At 39.4% G+C, this 24,707-nt stretch overlaps 3 protein-coding genes across 6 annotated transcripts; 2 read left to right on the top strand and 1 right to left on the bottom strand.

The window, feature by feature from the left end:
* Positions 1-495: 495 nt before the first annotated feature.
* LOC121906429 (cytochrome P450 4B1) lies at positions 496-9,247 on the bottom strand. The gene is made up of 12 exons (XM_042425306.1): positions 8,970-9,247; positions 8,341-8,485; positions 8,154-8,198; positions 7,934-8,061; positions 7,601-7,725; positions 7,309-7,463; positions 7,033-7,139; positions 4,744-4,934; positions 4,515-4,648; positions 3,814-3,878; positions 3,303-3,385; positions 496-675 (listed from the first exon to the last, which is right to left on the bottom strand). Exons 1-12 carry the CDS (start codon positions 9,159-9,161, stop codon positions 498-500), a joined length of 1,548 nt encoding a protein of 515 aa, XP_042281240.1. The 5' UTR covers positions 9,162-9,247; the 3' UTR covers positions 496-497.
* A 132-nt stretch (positions 9,248-9,379) lies between these two features.
* On the top strand, positions 9,380-14,038 carry LOC121906430. Of its 4 annotated transcripts, none has more exons than XM_042425308.1 (7): positions 9,380-11,436; positions 11,580-11,879; positions 11,990-12,268; positions 12,469-12,570; positions 12,654-12,770; positions 12,937-12,977; positions 13,064-14,038. In XM_042425308.1, exons 1-7 carry the CDS (start codon positions 11,373-11,375, stop codon positions 13,175-13,177), a joined length of 1,017 nt encoding a protein of 338 aa, XP_042281242.1. In that variant the 5' UTR covers positions 9,380-11,372; the 3' UTR covers positions 13,178-14,038. The 4 variants fall into 4 exon arrangements, with proteins under 4 accessions (XP_042281242.1, XP_042281241.1, XP_042281243.1 ...); XM_042425307.1 differs by having other exon boundaries at positions 9,960-11,436; positions 12,346-12,570; XM_042425309.1 differs by lacking the exon at positions 12,937-12,977 and having other exon boundaries at positions 9,961-11,436; positions 12,346-12,570; positions 13,035-14,038.
* A 1,078-nt stretch (positions 14,039-15,116) lies between these two features.
* Positions 15,117-18,013, top strand: med18 (mediator of RNA polymerase II transcription, subunit 18 homolog (yeast)). Its single transcript, XM_042425312.1, has 3 exons — positions 15,117-15,487; positions 15,663-15,749; positions 17,318-18,013. Exons 2-3 carry the CDS (start codon positions 15,677-15,679, stop codon positions 17,872-17,874), a joined length of 630 nt encoding a protein of 209 aa, XP_042281246.1. The 5' UTR covers positions 15,117-15,487; positions 15,663-15,676; the 3' UTR covers positions 17,875-18,013.
* Positions 18,014-24,707: the final 6,694 nt, after the last annotated feature.

Consider the following 24,707-nt stretch of genomic DNA (forward strand, 5'->3'; position numbering starts at 1 on the left):
GTGGCTCAGCTATTAACCACTACTAGAGGTGAGAGCCACAAGAACAAGAAGTATGAAGACACGTTTGTACTGCAAAACTTAGTATGCAAAGCTAGCAGAGACGAAGGTGAAGATTTGAAGACTTTCATCATCACAACTAATCCTTTATTTTCATGTATATTTGTGTACATGTTCTGTACGAAATATATTATCTTAGATAATGCATTTACAAACAAAGAAAGGAAAATGTTATTTTTCAAACTTTTCATATTTATTATAAACTAATTTGGTGTAAATATCCATCCACAATACAGGTCGTATTCCTATTTCACAAAGAAAGTGCGAAAAATGTATGATAAAAACATTGTTGTGTTAAAATAAAATGGCTTCTTTTTTCAGCAAATAATTTCCCACAAAAACTTATTTTACTACATTCACATTACTAAAATACTGCACTTCATCATCATCTGTTAGACTCTATGTCAGTGCACAGACTTACTAAATTATAAGGCTTCCCTTTACATTTGAGGGTCTACAGGTATGATCTTGATGTAGATGCCATTGAGTGAGCGAAGCACAAGTTTAGGAATTATCTTGGGTTTCCTTGTGGGGTCCTCTATCAGCTGATATCTCTTCAGTGTCAGGGCTATCACCGCTTTCATCTCATTCATGGCAAAGTTCTGACCAATGCAGTTCCTGAAGAGGAAAACATAAAACATAATACCGATATGATGATAAATGAAATGCTTTTGAGCAATAACATGGACAGTAACATGTCATTAGAGTGAGACATGCAGCGGATGGACCATAGATGTTCATCATTTTCACTCGGAGGCAAAAAAATAAGGGTTGTTTTGAGATCAAAGACACCAACTGTCAGTAACAACATGATCAGAATTGCACTTGCACACATCCTTTTTTGCATGAAGAGGAGGTGAACAAAATAACAGAAACAAATTAAAGCTGCAAGTTTGTGTACGTCGGGGCGCGGCGCTGGTGAAGGGCTTCTGTCACGGGCATGTAGATGTCCCCAGACCTGGGCTGTTTTCAGACAGTGCAAGAGGAGATTAACGTCACTTCCTCAATCCAATATTCTGCCTGCTGCTGGGGCTGCTGCATTGAAATGTCGTAGGGGGCGCTATGGAGCCAGTTTGCATCACTGACTGAATATTGGTATGAAGACGTGTATGCGAAATGGCCAAAAAAACGCGAAAAATGACCACTTTTTTCAAGATGGCCGACTTCCTGTAGGACTTACAATATGGCTCCAAGAGGCTTTTTTGTGCGTCTTGACATGATAAATAAGCCTCGCGAATTTCATTTTTCTACGTTAATCTGGAAGGTGGGGCTACAATTTTGAAATTTTCAAGGGGGTGCTGTTGAGACATATTGCCACGCCTATGCAAATGACCTATCCTGGATTTTAACTGTTGTCACTCCAGCCATGTGTGCCAAGTTTCGTGACTGTAGACCCATCCCTTGCCCCTAAAAAACAGCATCGTATTTCATGGTGAAGGATGTGTTGCCATGGCAACGGTGTTTGGTTATGGGTCATGACTTGCTAAATGTAGCATCACCAAGGCCTTACATCTTAGCTGAGTCAATTTCAGGTTCATCGGCCAAATTTCCTAGGAGTAATACAACAAAGAATGAGGCATGATACTTCCTGTTGCCAGTAGGTGGCGCTATGACTGTCACTAAATATGGACCTGACATGTCTTCAGGCCGGGACTCTTGACAAGCATATGAAATTTGGAAAAGATCAGACCGTGTGGAGTCAAGTTATAGGGCTTTGAAATTTCATGGCGAGACATCGAAATTCACCGCGTCATCATGGCAATACCTTTCAACAAAAAACCACCAACTTCAGAATATACAAACTCAAAGGTCTTGAGACTATTCTGAGTAAATTTGAGGTAGACCCATCACTGTGCTACCCACAGGGCGTCAAAGTGTAAAACATGTTACTTCCTGTTGCCAATAGGTGGCGCTATGATTCAGATCCAGTATTGACACATGGATGTGTTCAGGGCGGGACTCTTTTCAAGCAAAAAAGGTTTGGATCTCTTAGGATCATGTATGCCAGAGTTATGGCTGTTTCAATTTTCATGGCGAAATTCACCCCCCGGCCACGCCCACTTCGCAATGTCGAAAACTCACTGTTTTGGTAACTTTTCATCTCCAAGGCCTGTAGATGATACTGACTGATTTTGTTGTTGCTGAGGTCAAATCTCTAGGAGGAGTTCGTTAAAGTATGTGGGCTGGAAATGACAAAATCGGCGTCAAAATTGCAACTTTGATCCAAAATGGCTGACTTCGTGTTGGACTTAGGGTATGCGTCCAAGAGACTTTTTGGTGCGTCTGGTCATGATACATAAGCATACCACATTTTGTTCTTCTATGACAATCCGTATCGAGGGGCTCAATTTTCCAAATTTTCTAGGGGACGCTGTCGAGCCATTTTGCGAGACCCATAAAATATCAAATTTTTCGCCACTTTTGATGTATGTGCAAAGTTGAACAACTTTTTGTGCTCGTTTAGGCCCTCAAAAATGTATTTGTTTCAGAAGAAAAATAATAATGGAGAAAAATTTCTTGAGTTACAATAGGGCCTTCGCACTGTCAGTGCTTGGGCCCTAATGAAACGTGAAAAAAGAAGCTCAAAGCTTAGTTTTTAAAGACTTTTTCTTTGTCACATGAGCAACTGGTGAACGAGCAATAAGCTTCACCAAATTGGTATTTCCTACACAGCTGTAGTATTATATGGTGTTTCTTATATGTTGTCCTTAAACCGCAACACACTGTTTAATTGACTATTCAACTTTATAGAAAATTATTAGGAGTAATTTTATTACACAAATCCATCTTAGTCTTAATGTGTTTGCACAGTAGCATGAATGACTGTCAACTACAAGACTGAACATATTAACAAGCTGATTCAAGACACAATCACCATTTTGAACTGACTAAAACTTGCTTACTAAAATCCTAAATCCAATATTAGGTCTGGTTCTGATGTACGTTGAATATTAGAAAAACAAACAAACAAACAAAAAAAACAAACAAACCAAAACTCAAAAGTATTCACTGTAAAGACTCATATAATGTATATTAATAAGTGGATTGATCATGGGTTACACTGAGTTCACCCTATCTTTTCTTTTTTTTTATTGTGTTGGTAAAAATGGGCTGGTGCTAGCTTACATGTCCACAAAGTGTAGACTTTTGTTAGATTAATAAGTAGTAATAGTGAGTAACTGTAAACTGAGAACACCCCTGCTTTGTTCCGAGTGACAGTCACACGGTATCAGGTGTGGACATACCTTGGCCCTGCAGAGAACGGCACAAACGCATGTGGTGACCTTCTGGAAGAATTCTCTGGTAGGAAACGAAGTGGGTCAAAGACCTATGGTGACACAAGATGGAAAAAACAGTGTGTTGTTATTATCCTGCAGGTTTCTGTGTTGTAAAGCACCTAGACAATCAGACAGTTTCTATATACTTCATTTGTCCAAGGAGAATTGAGTAAGTCCATGCTCATTCAAGCACACACACACGTTATATATATGTAAATATATATATATATATATATATATATATATATATATACACCAATGGTGCCCAGTCTTATAAGAGACATAATTAATCGTCAACAATGTCACTTCCATTATTTGACACATTTCATATTGATGCAGAACTCTGGTTTGTTATCAATTGTAATATTGTGTTGTTATGTCCACCATGTAGTGAGTGTACACTCATTTACTCAGAATGAAATCAGCACCCTGTATTGACACGCTCCACTCTACCACCAGCTAATAAACCTTCACTTACATCAGGGTTTTCCCAGACAGCTGCATTCCTGTGAATCCCATACACACTTGTTCCGACAAAACAACCTAGGGAAAAAAGGAAAATAAGATTTTGATGTAGGCTTGTGCTGGTACTGTAGACTCTGTTTGGTATACATAAAAAGGGAATGAGTGCAAATAGACTTAACTACTATACTGTATATTAGGTGGTGACTCTCAGTATCACTCATACTGTATGATAAAGCTCTGGCTATCCCTTAACAAGTATCTGTACACTGGTGGATCAGTCATTACAAACTCATGCTGTGCAGCCAAATTTAGTTCAAACCCACATAAGTTAATTAAATTCAAACAGAGATAAGTTTTGTCGGTGCACATCAAGAATGTTTCCGTTTGATGTTTCCATTTGACATATAAAGCATGATACCGACAGTGTGGAATAAGATTATTTTAACAAGCGTAAAGCTACTTGAGTGGAAACAAAGGGGAGAAAATTGCATGTTAAAGGTTTAATGTGTGCTGCAAGTTGTGCAAAGGCCATAGGTCCATTATGGAAAAACAAAACCAATAGAAGATAGAGGTTAATATTTTTTCCTAGTAGGGTAAAAGTTCTTATGTATGCAACACCGTCCTCTCTTATCTATCTATCTTAACTTTCCAAAAACATTAACAGTGACATCGTCACTTATTCCTTTTATTATTAGACAGAACTACACCACTGACCTTCCGGCAAAGACCTTCCATCAAAAAAGGTCATGGGTTTGGTTGTTTTTCTGGACATTCCTGGCACAGGAGGGTAAAGACGGAGGGATTCTTTTATGCACATTGTGGTGTATGGAATTTGACTGAGATCCTCCCTGAAAAAGACAGACACAGTAAAGTGGAGGGCCTTAAAGTCACACAAACCAGCTGCTGACTTGCATATGGCAACGTTATCAATATGTAAGCCAACCATTCCATAGTGTCCTTGCCATCCAGGGCTTGAATGATCTCCTCCCTGCATATCTTCTGGTGTTCTGGGTGGCAGGCTAGACAGTAGAGGATGAAGGAGATGCCACTGGCTGTGGTGTCATGGCCCTCAAACATGAATGTGTCCACTTCTGCTCGTATATCGTCATCTGAAAGACCCTGCTGCTTCTCATCCTGATGTTAAGATAAAAGACAAAAATAGAAAAATAAATGACAAATAAATGTATTATTTGTTACTACTGTGACAACTATTACAACTAATAGACTATATTCATTCAACTATATTTGTTATATATTTAACTTTATTTGTGAGGCACTTTTTAAAATTTCCCTTTGGTATAAATAAAGTATTAATCTATCTATCTATCAAACCATAATAAAAGCCAATAAAATATACAATAAAGATACGGCAGTCTGGCTGGTGTTGAGTATTGGAAGTCATGGAGGTAACACATGTCTGTCTATTCCCTCAGAGGGTGGAGTTAGCAGTGACAAGGGAAGTGGACGTCCCAAACTGGGATATAACAACACTGGACGAAACGGCAGCTGACAAGTCAACACCAAACACGTTTGGATCGCGGAGAGGACATAAACTGAGTTGAGGATATAAGACAACAATTTGATCCCTTGTCTGTGAAGCTGGCTGCCAGAAACTTGGGAGTACTTATTGACTCAAATCTAAACTTTGAACCACAGATTAAAAAAAAAAAGTTGTCCAATCCTGCTTCCTTCAACTAAGAACCATCTCCAGAATTAAAACAATACTTAAACACAGTGACCTAGAAAAAGTCATTCATGCACTTATCTTTTCAAGACTAGACTACTGTAACTCTTTTCTGGCATAAACCAAAAGTCACTCTCTCACCTCCAACTAGTTCCGAATGCGGCAGCTTGGCTTCTTACTGGTTTTAACAGACAACATCACATCACCACAATCCTGGCTTTAAGATTTTACTGATCACTTTTAAAGCACATTTGGATCTGGCTCCAAGCTACATAACAGATATGTTGACCCCATATGAGCAGCCTTAGATCCTCAGGTGGGGCCTTCTGGCTGTTCTGAAGTTGAGGCTTAAATCTAAAGGTGACTTTGCTTTTGCCATCAGGGCCCCTCAGCTTTGAAACAACCTGCCTGAGGAGATAAGACTCGCAGAATCAGTGACAGAATCAGTTCTTTTAAATCACTTCTTAAAACCCATTTTTACAGACTCGCTTTTGTGTGATGTTGTCTTTTTACCGTCTTTTCATCTTTCATTGTCTTTTTGTCCTCTCTCTACTGTGTTTTTGGTGTCTTTTGTCTTGTCTTAACTTTATCCCAATTTTGTCTTGCTTTTGTTTTGTTTTGGCCTTACTGTTTGGCTTTCTGTTTATTTATTGCTTTCTGTGTATATGCTTTTTAATATTTGTCCTGTTATGTTTACCCTGTTTAACAGACATTTTACAGAAACAGTTTTATCTTTTTGTCTTGTTGTTCAGTATGAAAACCTTAACATGTCCAAGCTTATATACAAAGTTGTGGCGAATTAGGCCCAACTCAGGAATGTTTACAGCAAGCAGAAACTTGCAGAAGGCCAACACTCTCCTAAGAACTGGAGTTTTTGCCTTCAAGCCGCTGCTCAAGAGTACCTTGTAAGAGGACAAAAACCTGAATGTTGCCTTTGTGTCAGTGGTCATTGATATGCTGAGCATCGGATAGCTTATGCACAATAATGCTTTGCAGCCCTCTCTGCTTGCTTTTGCCACTTGCATGTTATTTGCACTTTATACTACCGAATCTCTAATATGATCTCAGGTTTTTCAGATCATTGTACTTAATTCTTTATCTATCTCATTGTTTTTATTGTCTCTAGTCTACTTTGTCATTTTCTATTACTCTACATTTTGAGTGGTTGTCCCTATCAGTTAGTGTGGTGTTTTAAACCCTGACTGCACATCAAACTTTTACCCTTTAGAGGACAATAACAAATTACCCTGACCTTAAAATGCTGTGTACCTTGTTGGCCGTACATTTGTTTGCTGTTTGTTTTGGACTGTCTGCCACTTTAGGGCTGTTTTTGCTAAATGTTTTTTACATAGTTATTCTCATTAATCATTTTAAAATTATTTTTTCTAAAGCTTTTTGTAACTTCTTGTTTTGATAGTTCATACATGTACAATTTACTCACTTAGAGGTTTGTATACCAGTTTGGTACCAGTGTCATTACATTGACCGAATATCAGAATGTGTAATTTTGTGAAATCAGTGGGTTGGAGTGGACATCACATAACATACTCTTGCAAAGAGAAGTATGTCCAGGAAGTCCAGGTTTCTCTTGGCCTGTATGCGGTCCAGCTCCTTCTCTGCCTTTAGAGCTTCTTTTCTCTTTCTTATGACTTCCTCTTCAACAGACAAGATAATGGATGAGTATTTGCAGACTAACTCTTGAAATATAGCAATGTGTAAAATATCAACCATTTATAGTGAAAGCTCAGTGTATGGGCACACTATAAGGCAAATTGATCAAATCAAGCACTATTGACATTTTGGCAGTTGTTCAGATTGTTTTACCTGTATGACTGTGAGCCACCCTGCATGCTTTCCTGTATCTGAAGCCATGTGGGCTGAGGTAGAAAATTAGGTCGTTGTGGTATGGAAATGTCCTGAACCTCAGATTAATCAGATCACTGAGCTCATACACTGCTTTGATATATGCATTTGTTCCACTGCAATGACAATGTAACATTTCACCATTAAACATGACATTTCTTCCACTCACAATTAAGACAGAAGACGCAGAAACTGAAAACATACAGTAAGCATGAAATTGTGAATGGTGGGAAGAAGGTTTGCATAAACTAACCTCTCGGTTTGACAGTTGCTGTTGTAGCTGAATGCACATTTCAAGATGCTGTCCAGTGTCATGAGGCTCACGTGTTCAAACAATTCAAAGGAGTTGCTGGTGTTCGCATAACTTTCCCATTTGTCCTGGCAACAATAAGAGAGCAGATGTGACCTCTCTGCAGGAGATGGAAAAATCTCAACACAACACACTCATTAGCTCAGCCAACTCTGACACAAATATATCATGTGGAAAGTATCAGCCTAAATGTTTTTATCACTACTTCACCATTTTATTTTGTAGTTACCTATTATGAATTGTGATTTAAACACATATAAACTGTCATTTACATACCAACATAGTTTTAGCAGAATCTGACATCAGTTTTACGTAGGGCTTCAAAACATCATAATGGAAGCCTGGGGTCAATAGCCTTCTGTGGCGAAACCACTTCTGACCTTTTGACACCAGTAAACCTTCCCCTGCAGACAGAAACAGACAGTGATTGTGCATGAAAAGCAACATCATAATAAGCCATGCAGATGTTGCAGGTGAAAGGCAAAATATGTCTTACCAATCCAAGGTTCAATAAACTTATACGCGAAATCATCTTTTGGCTCTGTTAGGTAACAAACAAATAGAAAATAGCCTTATGTTGACTTTTGTAAAAATGAAACCCAATGACATTTTATGAAGCACTGAATGTGTTACACTGATTTTAAGGTGTAACAGTAAAGATAAAAACAATTGCTCAAACACACCTGTTGATGCCAGTACTGTTTTCACATAATCTGGATGGTGAATGTTGAGGAAACAAACTAATGGACCAAACCTCAGTGGGTAGGCATAAGGGTACTCCTGTCCCCATTTTACTATCTTATCCAAGTCGGTCCCATCTTCTTTAAACTGAAAGGGAAATTACAACAGTGTCAACTTGACTAAACCTATCAACCCTGCAGCCTGCGTGCATGCTTTGTAACTGATTAATGGCATGGAGGAGCTGTTTGCTTAAATCGTGATGTTTACCATCTGCGAGTCTCTCAAGAGGGGCAGTGATTTAAAAAAAAAAAAAAAAGTAGCAAAACCACGACGTAAAAATAGTCATTTACAAGTCTTGCCATATTTTAAGTCTTGTACGATTATTGCATGTTTTATTAATCTTCTAAGTGAAACTGTCAGATGAATGTAGTGGAGTTTAAAATAACTTCAATTTCATAAATGGATATACTCAAAGTATCTTAAAATTGCACTTGGACGAATTTACTTCAACTGCACGACAAAGCGCCCATATACTGTAGACTGCAGCTTAACAAACATTAAGTATTGTGCGGACTATGTAACGGTTACACAAAGCGGTTGCTACGTTACCGAGTACTCATGCATGGCTTACCTCCAAAACATGTCCCAAAAGCCAGTGTCCCGGTGGTCCTGAAAAACGTTCAAAATGTCGAAACACATCCCTCCTTTTGCCAAACGCGATGCTTAATTTGTAGACAACGGCGACAAGACAAAGCAGGGCAAACAAGTGATGCATGTGAGGCCAGCCCCACTGAAATGTCACGAGCGCTTCAGCTAACACCATTCCGATGCTGCCTGTGTCTCGCGGGAGAGAAACGACGGGAAGTGTTGCACTAGATGATGAGCACTGAAGCGCGAGACAAACGCACAAATAAGTTAGTGGGGTATGACATAATCATCGCTGGCAACCTGATGGGTGGAGAATCTGCACCGGGACTGTCTATCAAAATGATGACTTCACGTGTTGACGGAAATATCGGATTTTTGACTTTACCAAACGATCGTCTAACGGACGGCTATGTAGGACTGGGGAGGTTCAGAGTCAGAATCAGCTTTTTTGGCCAAGTATGTTTACGCATACAAGGAATTTGAATCCGGTTTAGTGGCTCTCAATGTGCTTACACACAACTATTATCTCCAGAAAGATACACAACATAAACATATCACTATTATGTACAAGCAAGTGGGTGAAAAAATAGATAAATATAGAATCAACAAGTGGAAAACAACATATAATATCTATATACAGCTAAAACTGTTTCTGTAAACAAAATTCAAATAGTGCAAAGGAGTACTGAAATAAATTTTGAATGGTTAAAAAAGGTGTCTATGTTCAGTATATACAGCCTGCTCAAATATATAGTAATGAATGATATGTATACATATTATTGCAAGTTAGTATATCTTTCTTAATGATGACCAAGTTGCCAAGATGTGGAGTATGGAGTATGAAATCCTTACTAACAACAGACTATGAAGAGCTATTCAATCATAATAATGATTTTAGCCTTTTAGGATATATGTAATTAACAGTTTTTAACTAATAAAATAAAAATAAATAAGAAACATACAGCATATTTTAAAAAAGTACAATTTATGTATTATCATATTCCATCAGCAGATATTTTAGGGGATTTTAAGAGCTGACAGAGTTGAAAATTTGGCTCAGCCCTCACAGGAATATATATATTTATTTATTTATGTATTGGAAAGCATCACCTAAATAGGAGAGACACCCAACAGCAGAAACATAATTACATAATATGAAATCTGTGTGAAAGGTGAAAATAATGTGTGCTCATGTACAGAGTAGGCTATTAATTTCCTTGTGTGGAATCAATAAAGTTTAATCATATTTTAAACAAATCAATGGCCAATATTGTACAAAATATAATTATAATAGATTTGTTTACAGATGCACTATGTAGGATTTGGTCAGAATTTCAGTTTAAATATAAAAATGAATAAATAAATACATTTAAAAATATTTGTTAATTTTATTTGGGCTATTTGTTCGGAGCAGGTGGCCAAATCTTACATTTTGTGCTTTTAATGTACCCTAGTTTGTCCAGTTTTGTAGTTACACTTTTCACTGTAATAGGCTATACACTTCTTCTACTTCCAGTTAGTCCTACTAGCAATTGAAGGGACAAAAGTAAACAATATTTAGTCATCTAAGCACTGACAAAAAGAAGACCCTGGTACTTTCTGCAGAGTTTATGTGTCATTCCTGTATTTTCACAAGTTTCAGCCACATGCTACAGTTTACTTCCACAAACTGAAGACTGAAAAACTGCCCGTAGGCATGAATATGTCTAAATCTCTCTGAGATTAAAAAAACAAAAATGAAAACACAACTAAGTGCAAAAACTCACAGCATCACACACTGAAACACTGACTTTTACAGTTACAGTCACACACTTGCACATTATAGTTGACAAAAGCCCAAAGCTCCAGTAGTCGAATGTGAGTCACGTCTGATTCATATTCTTCGTGTCATATAAATTTTTCCATTGTTGAACTTTCCACACATTGTGCTCGTTGGCACTCTCTGTATCAATCTTATCAACCTATCTTTTAGAAATTCCAGTTTAAGCTTGGCAGATGAGGAATTCATTTCTTTCTTTTTTTAACTCACATAATGTACTTATTATCTCATAGATGTATAAACTTCAGGGAGTAGATTTAGACTTTTTACAAACAGCTGCAAGTACAGTGTATCACCTATACTAAAGCTATAAGTGAAGTGAAGTCACACCATCAGAAAAAGAGCGGGGGTGAAAGCCACGCTAAGTTTCCTCTGCATTGGCTGTTAGACCACTTCCGATGATGTAACAAAAATTTAGTTGTTACACTTTATCTAAAACCTTCTGATGTGATACAGAGTCTCTGATCTTTGCTCTGATGATCAGATATAGCGTATCAACGGAGGGGACGTGTCTACTAGTTTCAGTTATGTCTTTATATTTTCAGTGATAAAACTGTCACTACCACGATGCAAAAAGGATTTATTTTTCTCCTGATTATTTGTAACTCAGCCGCTTTTACCTCAGGAAACAGTAAGTAACTGACTAAATCATTGATATTATTATGTATTTTAAAATACAATTTTGAGAAGGTTGCTGTTGTCTGTGAATACTTATTCATAGTTTTCATTTTTCAAGCTACTATTGGTGTATAACAGAAACTCATGTTTTAACAGACACACATCACCTTCGGTTCTTGTTGGGATGTTCAGCTTTGATACCTTGTCAACATAAGAGAGGTGATTCAAACTTATTCAAATGGTTTTACAAGAAAGATGAAAATGGTAAAGAAATCCAGATATTTTCTGAAGGAAAGGGAGGAGTACATCTCCAACAGGACAGCATGCGGGACAAAATGACTGTTGCGGCCAACGGTTCCTTGGTCATTAATTCTATTACAGAGGATAATCAAGGCCTGTACTGTTGTGAAGTTCGTTATGACAGCTGCAAGTATACAGTCGTCAGTGTGGAGAAAGGTCAGAATTATTGTTATTGTTATGATTAGTTTTCTTAAAACTGAATAATTAAAGTACCAACCTGCCCATCTTCTATTCAAATAAAGAATATCTTTTTTTTTCTTCTTCAGAAATCATTAATGAAATTTATAAGACATTCTACGTTACTGCAGGCAGCAGTTTTATGCATGAATGTCCAGGTGAAGTTAAAAAATGGACTTTTAAAGCAAGCAACACAACCAATCTCAAGAACTCATTACGAGGACCGGAGACAGAATTTGTGACTTCAAACAAGACTATACACATTGTAAATGTCAAAAGAGCAGAAGCTGGGAAATATACCTGCTGGACGAGTAAATGTGATGGACACACACAGAAGCTACTTACTATCAACTTGTGTGTAATCACAGGTGAGAAAACAACACACACATATCTAATGTCAATATTAAACGGTTTAACTTACAATTGTTTTTTTGCGACATAACAGTCCAGCACAGTGAGGATTCATCTGTTTCTTGCGTTGTAATGTGTGACATGGAATTCAAAGACATCAAACCAAACAGCACATCAAATGTGGAGACAGGCACAGTGACTATATCTGTGCTTGTAGATCCAAACGGGTTTTTAAATTGCAATGTAAAGCAGATGTTGGATGGATACAGTACAGTTAACAGCACCCATGAGCCATCAATCGCTTCAAACAAAACAACAGGTGGGTGTTTTGCCGTATCTCTCTTTAAGGAGTTTGTGAACTGAATCAAAGGAATATCAGTTCTTATGTTTTTGGTTTTACAGGTACTCATACGGAGCCTGAATATCTGACGCCAGCTATTTACGGATCATCAGCAGGCATTGCATGTCTTATTTTAGTGGCACTTTTAATTTGCTGCCTCAGACGAAAATTGCAAGCAGGTAGGATATGCAGCTCTTTGTCTTACTGAAACTTCCTGTTTATTGCTTGTTCAGTGGTCTTCTGCTCTTTATAAGTGTGTCAGAAGCAGGGGTAGATTTTTGAGGCTCACGCTATGCAAGTTCATGTGTCCCTGCTGAGTCTTTTTCTCTTTCTATGTCTCTAAAGATTTATCTGTTTCTTCTCCTGGTTGTGGCATGGGTAACAGGGTAAGTGTTAGACAGTCTACCATGCATCAATGAACTGACGTGTGTTGTTTCTTTTAGGTAATATAATTTGTTACCTGTGATTACAGGTGCAAGAGGAGACTTCAGTGGTTTATTCATCAATTGTCATCAGAAGACCTGCAAAGACAGCAAACAATCAAATGACTTACAGTGATTGTGTGTATAGTGAAATAAATGTGTAAAGAAAAGGTCCTGCCATATGATTAAGTAGTTGATCACTCTAAGAATAACCTGTGTTTCATGTAAAAAAAAAAAAAAAAAAAAGTTTGTGATGTCACCCATGTGGATCTGAAGGTAAAGTTTGAAATATTTGGCTGTTTTTGATTAGGAAGTTTCTTAATGAAGTGACCCATAAGTGTGCAAGCAGCAGCCACTTTTTCTTTACCCTTTCAAGCATGGGAACATCCTTTTGATTTTTTTCTGACATTTTTGGGGTTCTTGCACTTTGAGTTTTTGCAATGCTGGCCTATTTTCTATTTGAACTACATTTCAGGGGGAAATGTTGTACTTTTTACTCCACTATGTTTATTTGACAGCTGGTTACTAGTTATTTTGCAGATCAAACATAGTTTTAACTACTCAACTGTGTGTAAAAAGTTAGAATTAGCTGCACCTAAACCAACTACAACATTAAAATGCTGCTTATGCACAGTGGTGGAAAGTAACTATGTACTTTTTGAGGTGCTTTACTTGAATATTTCCACTTTATGTTACTATATACTTCTACTCCACTAAATTTTATAAGGAAATATTAGGCTATACTTTTATACCAATACATTTACTTGATGAAGTGGAGTTAAAATCATTTTGCAGATTCAGATTTTACATACAAAACATATAAGTAGCTTATAAAATAAGATTGTTCTTATAGATTTAACAATGCAAGAGTATATGAAGTAGTTAAAACCAGCCCCATCTTGACCTTGCTTGCATGTTGATCAGTATGCAACAAAAATAAAGAAAATAATATACAAGTTTAAGTTTAAATATCAGTTTAACAGTACGAAGAGTATTTATGCATTTTTACTTAAGTAAGATTTTGAATTCAGCACTTTTACTTGTAATGGGAATCATTTATTTTTTAGTGTGGAATGAATACTTTTATTATTATTATTTTGAAAATAACCTAATCTGAATTCTTCCACCATTGCTCACATGCAAATGCATTGTTAATGATAATCCAGTTACATAATAACAACTTTTAATAGTTAAGTACATTTTAGTGATGTACTTCTATACATTTAGCCAGCTACTTGAGGAAACTCTTGTATGCAGGATCTCTACTCTAAATGAGATATTTCTTTTAAACTGTGGTGTTATTTCACTGTTACTGTTTGTGTAATGTGCCTCAAAGCTGACTGCCAAACTCTATGAATCAAGCCAGAGGAAGAGAAAGGCTTCATTGGTTTTTTTAATAGATTGAACAAAACAGACCAACAAAGTCCTAATCAGTAGTGATTTGGTCTCTGTGCTGTGCAGTATTATGTCAGATGTGTCCAGTAATTGCCAGGACTTACTATTCAAAATAATTGCAATACATTCAAGATTAATAAAACATGCAATGAGGTCACATTCATTTGGGTTTCATGCTCTCATAGGCAATCTGGGTAACGAAAGAGTGGACAAACTAGCCAAACAAGCAGTTAGAAAAGGAAACATAGACATCCATATTAAACTCTCAAAATCAGAGGGAAAGGGCATTGTGTAGAAAAATGTCAATAGTGTGGCAACAGAGCAGGTAGTGTGAGAAACAGGGGAGGAAACAGAAAAGAGGAAGTAATAATAACTAGATTAAGAACAGGACACAGCAATCTATACAGCACACTTAATACTGCAGGGAAGCATCCAACCGGTATTTGTGAACAACTATCAATTACCAGAAACTGTGGAACATGTGATCATCAGCTGCAATAATAATATATATCAGGGAGAAAGATGATGGAGGAAGTGAAAAGATTAGGGCTAAGAGGAGCAGGATTGAAGAACATACTGGAGGGTGGTGTTAGTGGACAGAGCGGAGGATGCTTGATCAGATTCCTGATGAGAACACGATTGATGGAAAATGTGACAATCCGGAAACTGTAATAGTTACCTAAATCCACAAGATGGCAGTAATGCAACACTATGGAAGCCAGCTGCCGTTGAACCTCAAAGAAGAAGAAGAGGAAAACCCTCATTCACATCCTTACTCTGACTACTAACCGGGCTGTTCGGCTGTATTTCGTTGTGAATCGCCTCTCTATCACAAACTGAAACGCTTAGCACGGCAATTTGAGTAACGCACCTTACATTTCGGCTAACCGATGATAGCTAGCTGCTAGTTAGCTGAGAAGCTAACGTTACTAGCCATGTATTGATTGAACAGACTAGTGAGGCCTGCTTGATCATCGGTCCTTTACTGTGGAGGCTCCACCGAAGACGAGCACAACAACATTTACCTGGTTTTCCTCAGCAAGTGAACAGCTGCCTTTTGTGCTACGTGGTTTTCTCAGGTAACGCAGGGACTTATGCTAACCACTGTTGCTAGCCAGTTAGCCACGACTAGCCTACAGCTATCCGACTTTATTTAGCTAACGTTACCAACTGTAACTGAAGTTGACAAGCACACAGTCAAATGTTCACGGTTCATGCACGCCACTAGTATAATTATATTTTCCTCCCCTCCAGATTCAAAGACAGAGATGGAGGCTCCTCCTGTTACTGTGATGCCTGTCACCGGGGGAACAATCAATATGATGGAGTACCTGTTGCAAGGTGAGCTACGTCACAAATATCGACAGCTGAGGACAGAAGATAGAACATCTCAATAAGCCATGAACTACCTCAGAGTATTATGGCCTGTACAGCTGCGTAGTGCATGCTATAGGAACAATGTTTACAATGCTGGTGGTGCAATGAGTGATGTGATATCTAAGATTTCAACAACTTCAACAGCACACGTATGTTGTTGAAGATGCTATAAGCATACATCCAAAATCATTATTTCTTATTTATATGTTTTGAGGTACACAATGTTCTGTATCGTCATAATGCATAAAGTAGGCAAATGGCAAAATATGGTGTTCCCATTGAGAATAGTCCCATGTTATGTATAGAGATTGGTGACAAGTTATAGAAAAAAAACAACAAAAAGTGCTTTAAAGGAGGGGTTCACAGTTTTTCAAGTCTGTGATAAAACAATAGGTGCCCTAATGAACATCCTGGCCATGAGAAGATCCCTTCATACTGTATTTACAATGTAAGTGATGTGGGACAAAGTCCACAAGCCTCCTTCTGTGCAAAATGTATTTTAAAGTTTATCTTAACCTAAAATGAAGTGTCAACTGTCCAAATGAGTCAAATGAAGTATATCTCTTTCATCGTTACAGTCTCTTTAGTGCCAAAGTCCCTCTTTTTGTTACTATACTTCACCACAGCTCAACAGGGAAACACTGTCTGAGGAAACACCAAGACGGAATTTGATGATAAAAAGACTGTAAATGTGGCAGATATCCACTTGATATGACTAACTCAGACTGCTTAAGTCTCATATAAGCTTCAGATAAACTTCCAAATGCATTTTTGCACAAAATGACTGTGTTGACACACTTTGGATTTTGCCCCCCATCACTTACATTGAAAGTGCTTTTGAAGGGGATCTTTTAATAGCCAGTATGTGCATAAGGAATGATTACAGCAAGCAAAACCTCTTTCAGTGTTCATCTGGGTATCTGACTGTTTAGACAGACTTGGAAATTTTTTAACCTATCCTTTAATAAGGTGTTGGGACACCATAAGCTGCCAGAGCAACTTCAGTCATACTGTATAAGTCTCTAGAAGTCTTTTGGAGGAATGAAAGCCATACTTTTAAAAGATATTGCCTCACTTAGCATTTTGATGATGCACCGTCCAACATGTCACTCTAAAAATCTTCTGAATAGTCTACACTCATGATGTGAATGGGGTGGACGAAATGTTTGAAAGCCAATATAAAGTGGTAAAATTCAACAACACCTCAAACTACAGCCTGACCACAATGTTGAACCACTTTATAACAGTTTCAGCACAAACTGACAGACAGTCAGAGGCAACAGACTGTTAACTTCCTAGCGCTGGCACTGGTGAGAACTGATCGTTTACCGTAACAGACAAACCAGAAGAACATCTGCCATGTTTGTGACAAATGTCTGTTTCCCTTCTGTCTAATCTTCCTTACTAAAGGAATCTCAGTGTTTGTAATGTAGCAGTTCTTATTGTGGAATAATAAATAAAATATACTGTGCAGTCATCTCACCACATTGTTTATATTTATGCGGCTGTTTCTCTACCCTTTATCACTTCAGGCAGTGTGTTAGACCAGGCCCTGGAAAGTCTCTTGCATCGACTTCGAGGTCTGTGTGACAACATGGAACCTGAGACCTTTACAGATCATGAACTGGTTTATCTTCTGAAAGGTCAACAAGGCAACCCTTTCATTCTGCGTGCCCGCCGCTCCCTCTCCCACCCCACGGCTCCATGGCATCTACGCTACCTCGGCCAACCTGAAGTGGGAGACAAGAGCCGCCACGCCCTGGTGCGCAACTGTGTTGACGTGGCTGCCTCTCACAGCCTGCCAGAGTTCCTCAATGAGATGGGCTTCCGCATGGACCACGAGTTTGTTGCCAATGGACATATATTCCGCAAAGGTGCAATGAAAATTGTGGTTACCAAACTGTCTCGTATCCTGGTACCAGGGAACACGGAGAACACAGAACGTCTATCTCTTTCATACTTAGTGGAGCTGAGTGTGTTGGCTCCCGCTGGCCAGGACACTGTGTCAGAGGATATGCGTAGCTTTGCTGAGCAACTCAAACCCCTGGTTCACCTGGAGAAGATTGACCCCAGCAAACAGAGACATTGAATGACATAATTCAGAGGGTGAAGTTCCCTCTGGCTACCATGGACACATTAGATCTCTTGTTTGTTTTGTATTTTTGTTTTTTTACAATATTCTCGTGTTATCTAAAATGAAATACAGAACAACTTTGACTTAAGAGTTACACGCCTTGTCAGTTTGTTTTCTGAGCTCTCTACAATGACTGTAAGGTATCACTTCATTCCATTACTTTCCACTAAATCCAGTTGATAGAAGTTTTGACATAAGATGCTTATTACTCTCATAAATTTAAACCATATAGTAATGGTTCAACATATACCTGGTATATTTAAGTTTTCACAATTGCAGTATGTATTCTTAAGGGTTTTCCCATGTTAAAACCAGTGCTTGCATTGGGTGAAAAGCACTAAAAGAATAACCCCTTTATACAAATGTGTTGGCAAAAAAAAAAAAGATCTATACTAGATTATCACTTGTCATATTAATATTAATAGGTTTTACAACACATTTTTGCAGTGGCTCTTGGAATTTAAAGTTCTTTAATTGATTTAAGTTTAAACTTAAGTTCTTGAATATGTTCTTTGATTATTTTTTGATAGATTACATTGATTTGTTTTCCTCTACACCAATCAGCCACAACATTAAAATCACTGAAAGGTAAAGTGAATGACATTGTTTATCTTGTTACAATGGCACCTGTCGAAGGGTAGGATATGTTAGGCAGCATTTGAACAGTCAGTTCTTGAAGCTGATGTGTTGGAAGCAGGAAAAATGGGCAAGTGTAATGATCTGAGCGACTCTGACAAGGGCCAAATTGTGATGGCTAGACGACTTAGTCAGAGCATCTCCAAAACGGCAGGTCTTGTGGGTTGTTCCTGGTATGCAGTGGTCAGTACCTACCAGAAGGAAGGACAACCAGTGAGCTGGCGATAGGGTCATGGGTGCCCAAAGCGCAAAGGCTTGCCTGTTTGGTCTAATCCCACAGAAGAGCTACTGTAGCACAAGTTGTTGAAAAAGTTAATGCTAACTATGGTAGATAGGTGTCAGAACACAAAGTGCATTGCTGCTTGCTGCATATGGGGCTGCATAGCTGCAGACCAGTCGAGTGCCCATTCTGACTCCTGTCCACTGTCAAAAGTGGCCTCAATGGGCATGTGAGCATCAGAACTGGACCATTGAGTGATGGAAGAAGGTGGCCTGGTCTGATGAATCACGTTTTATTTATATCATGTGCACGGCTGGGTGCTGGTGCGTCATTTACCTGGAGAAGAGGTGCAGCAGGTGCACTATTGGAAGAAGGCAAGCTGGCGGAGGCAGTGTGATGCTCTGGGCAGTGTACTGCTGGGAAACCTTGGGTCCTGGCATTCATGTTGATGTTACTCAAACATGTACCACCTACCTAAACATTATTGCAGACCAGGTTCACCCCTTCATGGCAACGGTATTACCTGATGTCAGTGGCTTCTTTCAACAGAATAATGCGCCCTGCTAGGCTGCAAAAATTGTTCAGTATTTTGAGGAACAAAGAGTTGAAGGTATTGCCTTGGTCTCCATATTCCCCAGATCTCACTCCGATTGAGCATCTGTAGGATGTGCTGAAAAAACAAGTCTGATCCATGGAGGTCCCACCTCACAATTTACAGGACTTACAGGATCTGCTGCTAACATCTTGGTGCAAGATACCAGAGGACACCTTCAGAGGCCATGCCTCGACGGGTCAGAGTTGTTTTGGTGGCACGAGGGGGACCTACACAATATTAGGCTGATGGTTTTAATGTTGTGGCTGACCGACGTATAAGGTACACAGGTGTGAAGGAACAGTTACAAGTCATAATGTTCAGGTAGGATTAACACCTAAAAAACATGGTTGTCTCAACAAAGGTGAGATAACTGTGGCAACTGTTTCCAGAGTATACTGAATGCTGCACAAAGGCCTGTTTATTTTCTTCATTTTTTAAATCTAACGTGATCGTTATTCTATGTTTAAAAAGTTCTTTTTCATTGATTTGTTGCTTTGTATAGCCTCTCATGAACATATTCGTTTTATCCCACTAGGGGTCTCTCTTGCTCTTCATTGGACTGGATGTCTAATTGGAGCCGGCTGAATGGTACCTCAGATCATCCACAGGAGCTGTGGTTGCCATGGAAATAATTAGCGGTGAGATCTGCACATCTTTTCCCCCCACTCTAATTAGCTTTCTCAATTGCTTAATGATACATAGACCTGTGAAAGCCTTTCTTTCTTCCCCCCAACAAAAGCATTGATTTTCCCTCTCTTCCCCTCTCATTTCTACTGTTAACCCATTAGTGCCTCTTTCATGGGAACTTGAGCTGGGACTATTACAGATGAAAGCACTACAGCTGCCTCAGGTTCCTCACTCTACATGCTGAATTCAAAAATGGCCTGTATACCAGTGTGTCAACATTATGGCCAATCTGCTTCGGAGACTGAAGTAACTAATGCACATCCTGTCAGTTATGATAATAATGTGGGCAATAAGACATGAGTGCTTCTAATAATACCCCCACAGGAAGATGCTTTTGCAGGGGTTGTGATGTAAAGTGACCGTGTGCATGTCTGAAGGGAGGGCTTGAGGGCAGATGGCTGTCTCTACATGTTGACCTACCTGCAAATCACGGCTGATGAGGACAAGCTCGCTGAGGTGGAAAGGTGAGATGACAGTGCTTCCACATTTATTTGGTGCACCTTGAAAGCCATCCTTTGAACATAATTTTCCCTCTCTTCTCCCATTAATATATTACTATGTTTGAGGGGTTTTAAAGCAAATACATTAGTGCTCAATTTGAACTTAATTTTTTAGTTCCCTGTCTGGTACACTACGTTGATCGTCAATGAGACCGAATTATCTGATGGAGACAGTTTCATGTTCCAACAACCAGAAGGACTAAAGCATGATGTTTCAAGCTCTGAGTGAATTATGTATTAAAGAGGCAGATGCCTCCTTGCCCAAGGCTTTATATGTCCAGCATGGATACTCTACAGTCTGCTGGCTTTCTTCCACTTAAACTTGTGTTTAGCACAGTGCTCTTTGGTGATGAGCTGGACTCCCACTGCACCTCCACTCCACATTGCCTGGAGAACAGAGGCAGAGCTAGGCTAATCAGTGTCTTGGCATCAGGCCTACTCGGCTATTGTGGATGTAGCCAACCACTGACTTGTACAAGTGAGGGATTTAACTCATTGCCAGAGGCAATATGATATGCTGCATGGTTTATTTAATGAAATTGAGACAAGAGTGACACCCTCTCTCAACATATACATGCAGAAATCTTAGTAAGTCTATGAATGTGGATTCATTGGGGGTTAGGGTTACAGTGTGTGAACGATCATCAAAATTCTCCTTTTGGTATTGTTTTTGTGGGACATGTAGGGCGCTGCTAATTGTAATGTAAGTATTTTAATTATTGATGAATCTTTTTTTCAGATTACTCTAAATGTCAATCGCACATAGAGCCCTCTTCAAATTGCTTGTTTTTTTCTAACCTTCAGTCCAAAAATTAAAAGGTGTTCAGTTAACTATGATATAAAACAGAAAATCAACAAATATTTACAGTGGATAAACTGGAACCACCAAAGGCTTAGCTTTTATTCTTGATAACTGACTTAAATGATTATTCTGTACACACCTGTTGCAGTAGTTAAAACATATTACAGTCTTGTGGCAGTTTGTACCATGTCATCTACTCATCTTGATATGAAGTGCTGCAACATAGCTTCACTGTCCACTTGTCCCTACAGTCTTTAAAATGTCTCTGACATCATTAGTTTATTGTATTATAATACAATTATGCTAGCTGCACATTTGGGTATGATAGCAGCGTACATTCATTTTCCTCTTTGGGCCATTTGGTAGTTATGGGTCTTTAACTGTTAAATATAATTAATTGGCTAAGGCAGATAGTGTTAGTTAATCATATTTTGTTAGACCTCTGAAATGAGGAGCGAAGCCATTACCTCCACATGCCTCTACTCTCGATTCCACAACACAGTCTTAATTAAAACTCTTGGCACCAATTGTCTTTGCTGCCTCTGAACATAATGTTCATAGTTGGCAGTGCAGATGCTAAGATGCCGCTGAAAAGCTGGTTTTTGCTTGGGGCAGGAAGTCTTTAAGTCAGCCTACTTTGGGCCAGTGCCACAAAGGGGTGAAATCCAGCTTCGCCTACTCCAGGACGCTCCCAATACTTGGATTTGAGCCCTCTCCTTCCTGTGTCATTGGGAGACCATATGCTTGTTGAAGAGTATGGGTTGTTTGCTGAGAGGGAAGGGGAACCAAGGGAGGTGTTTTCCCAGACAGGCATCGATCTCCCGAGGGTGTTTTTGTGGCTTCTCCGGCTTCCTCTCGTCCTTATCCCACCGGGCAGAATGAGGACGAGGGATAAATTGCACAACATCATGAGGTTGCGAGGGATGACTGAAGTGGCGGGGACAAGGAAATGAAGACAGGCCTTGCAGAAATGGGTGGAAAAATGTGTCCTCTTCCTTATGTGAATGAAATTCCAGAACACCTTTTATGGGTGCAATTTGACAGGCACAAAGCTCTGCCTTGTTGTTGCTGTGGTGCTCTACCTTGCTTTTGGCTGGCTGAGGTGATTACTGCTGTGCAGAACATGCTGTTCCAGGATCAGCCACACAGAGCCTGAAGCCAGCCACGCTGCCTCTGGAATGTCTGGTATGTGTACAGTGTAGCAGCCAGCCTGGAAGCAACTGATCACATACGTAGTTTTTAAACTTGCGCTGCCTGGGTCTTCCTCCTTCCTCCGTGTCTACCTCCACTCCCTCCAATTCTTGTCTCTGTTGAGATGTAGACCACCTGTGAGCCTCTGGGTCTGGTCATTCGTCTTCTTGATGTTCACAACTACTTTTCTCTCACTTAATGTGTAATCAAGACACATTATGTAATCTCCAGTCTGTAGAGCATCATGAGCAGCACCTTGTGTTAGAGACAAGAAGTTATGAAAGGCATGTCTGTGTCCGTCATTGGTTTTATACTTGGGACATATTGAAGTGGCCAGGTGATTATGAAAAAAATTCCCATAAATCAAAGGTGCAATGGTGCTTTGGAAACATGGAGGGTTTTTACACAAACCCAAAAATTAGCAACATGGCAATTTAACCATGTGATCCCACTGTTGTTTGGCATGAAGTCATTCCATGACACATCCTCCCGTGCTTAAAGCATGCTATTTTTGACACAAATTTCTCAACATCAGTCATGTCTGAGTGCACACAATGTGGCCATGTTGTGTAACTTTTAAGTACAGCTTCAGTCCATGCGCACTTTGAGTATGGAGAGGGTGGGGTCCTCTAGACAATTTCGGCCACTGTGTGCTGCACAGGAGCTTGTTTTGATGGTGCTCATGAACTGTGCATGTGTCACTCAAAGATATGAGGATGTTTTATTTGGACTAAAAATTGAGTTGAGTAGAATGCTCACTTATAAAGTTAGAAAAATTTAGGATACCAGACTCTGCATTGAATGTACGCCTCTGGGTTGAGTGACATTTTATCATTCGGTTGTTGAATATTTTGACTGCAATGCCCCCATAGGTCACACTGATCACCCATGGGCGGATAAAACGCTCATATGGAATGGCTGCCTAACTAACAAACATTATCAGAAATTGTAGCTGCATGAGAGGCTGACTGTAAAAGTCCATGAATAAGTAATATTCTCCCCATAGCAATCATCAACATAACAGGTGTGAGTGTGCATAAAAATGTGAAGCAGACAGTAAAATAGCCTGTGTGCTCAGCAAATCTTTTCTGGATGGATAGAAATGATGAGGTACAGTGTGAGACCTCCAACCCAATTTGTATAAGGGAAATAAACAGCCAATGAGATTCGAGCACCTGTAACTGTGTGCCCGCCCAGCTGTCAGATTTTAGGAGGGGGCTGGTGGGTTGGAGGGGAGGAATCCCCCTCGGTCAGTGTATCAGAATTACGCACAGGGGTCTGAGGGCTGTGTCTACCAGAGCAGCATCTCTGGTCTTTTGGCGTTGAGGCTTTGCCAATGCAATTCGAGAGGATGTGCAAGTGTTTTATTTTTCCTCACATTAGTTGGAGTGAGGAATAGAGATGATTTTTTTTTATATTCTGGCCTCCGAAAAGCCCCATTTCACCTCGCTCCTCCCAGATTAAAATCTAGGGTTACCCAATCTCTCTTAATCTGAACTAAATCTGTCTAATCGGCATAGAAAATTACACTCACTGGAGTATAGCTGCAAATAATCAGTAGAGGTGAAACCTCCTGCGCACCGTGAGTTCCCCTGGAGGGCATTTGGACTGCACACAGTGCCTCGGACAATCTGTTACGCACAAAGGCAATTATCAGTCACTCTATTCTATTTATTTATTTATTTTTTTAAGAAAAAACTCTTGTCGAAATTCTCCCTTGTGTAGTTTTCACATTGTCTTGTTTTATCACGGCTGGACGCGGAAACTGGCACACAAAGCGCCTTCTGACGCTCCGCCAGAAATATCATTATGCAGAGTTTTGATTAAGAATTTGGCTTTTGCTCCCTCCGTTCATAACAGAGATGGTGGAGAGAAAGAGAGAGAGGGAGAGAGAGGAGAGAGAGAGAGAGAGAGAGAGGGGGGGGAGAGAGAGAGAGTTCGGGATTTCGCTGTAATCATGTTCGGAGAGTATTGATTTCGTGAGCGCACTCCAATTGGCAGCATCTCCACTACAGCGCCGGCGCGTCATCCTCGGTTCACATCGACGGAACGAGTTGTAAGCAAATGCGAACATGTGTGGGATCTGAGAGTGAGAAAAGGCAAGGGGGGGTAGAGGGGAGCAAGAGGAGGTGTGATAAAAGCCAATTTTATCATCCT

Source organism: Thunnus maccoyii, chromosome 10, assembly GCF_910596095.1.
Source record: "Thunnus maccoyii chromosome 10, fThuMac1.1, whole genome shotgun sequence".
Taxonomy (NCBI): domain Eukaryota; kingdom Metazoa; phylum Chordata; class Actinopteri; order Scombriformes; family Scombridae; genus Thunnus; species Thunnus maccoyii.

Coding starts and splice junctions, on each gene's coding strand:
- LOC121906429 (XM_042425306.1), bottom strand. CDS start 9,161: ATGGTGTTAGCTGAAGCGCTCGTGACATTTCAGTGGGGCTGGCCTCAC. Junction 8,199..8,340: donor AACAGTACTGGCATCAACAG/GTGTGTTTGAGC, acceptor GTTACCTAACAG/AGCCAAAAGATGATTTCGCG. Junction 4,649..4,743: donor GGCAAGGACACTATGGAATG/GTTGGCTTACAT, acceptor TGTCTTTTTCAG/GGAGGATCTCAGTCAAATTC.
- LOC121906430 (XM_042425307.1), top strand. CDS start 11,373: ATGCAAAAAGGATTTATTTTTCTCCTGATTATTTGTAACTCAGCCGCT. Junction 11,880..11,989: donor AGTCGTCAGTGTGGAGAAAG/GTCAGAATTATT, acceptor TTTCTTCTTCAG/AAATCATTAATGAAATTTAT. Junction 12,269..12,345: donor CAACTTGTGTGTAATCACAG/GTGAGAAAACAA, acceptor GCGACATAACAG/TCCAGCACAGTGAGGATTCA.
- med18 (XM_042425312.1), top strand. CDS start 15,677: ATGGAGGCTCCTCCTGTTACTGTGATGCCTGTCACCGGGGGAACAATC. Junction 15,750..17,317: donor GATGGAGTACCTGTTGCAAG/GTGAGCTACGTC, acceptor TTATCACTTCAG/GCAGTGTGTTAGACCAGGCC.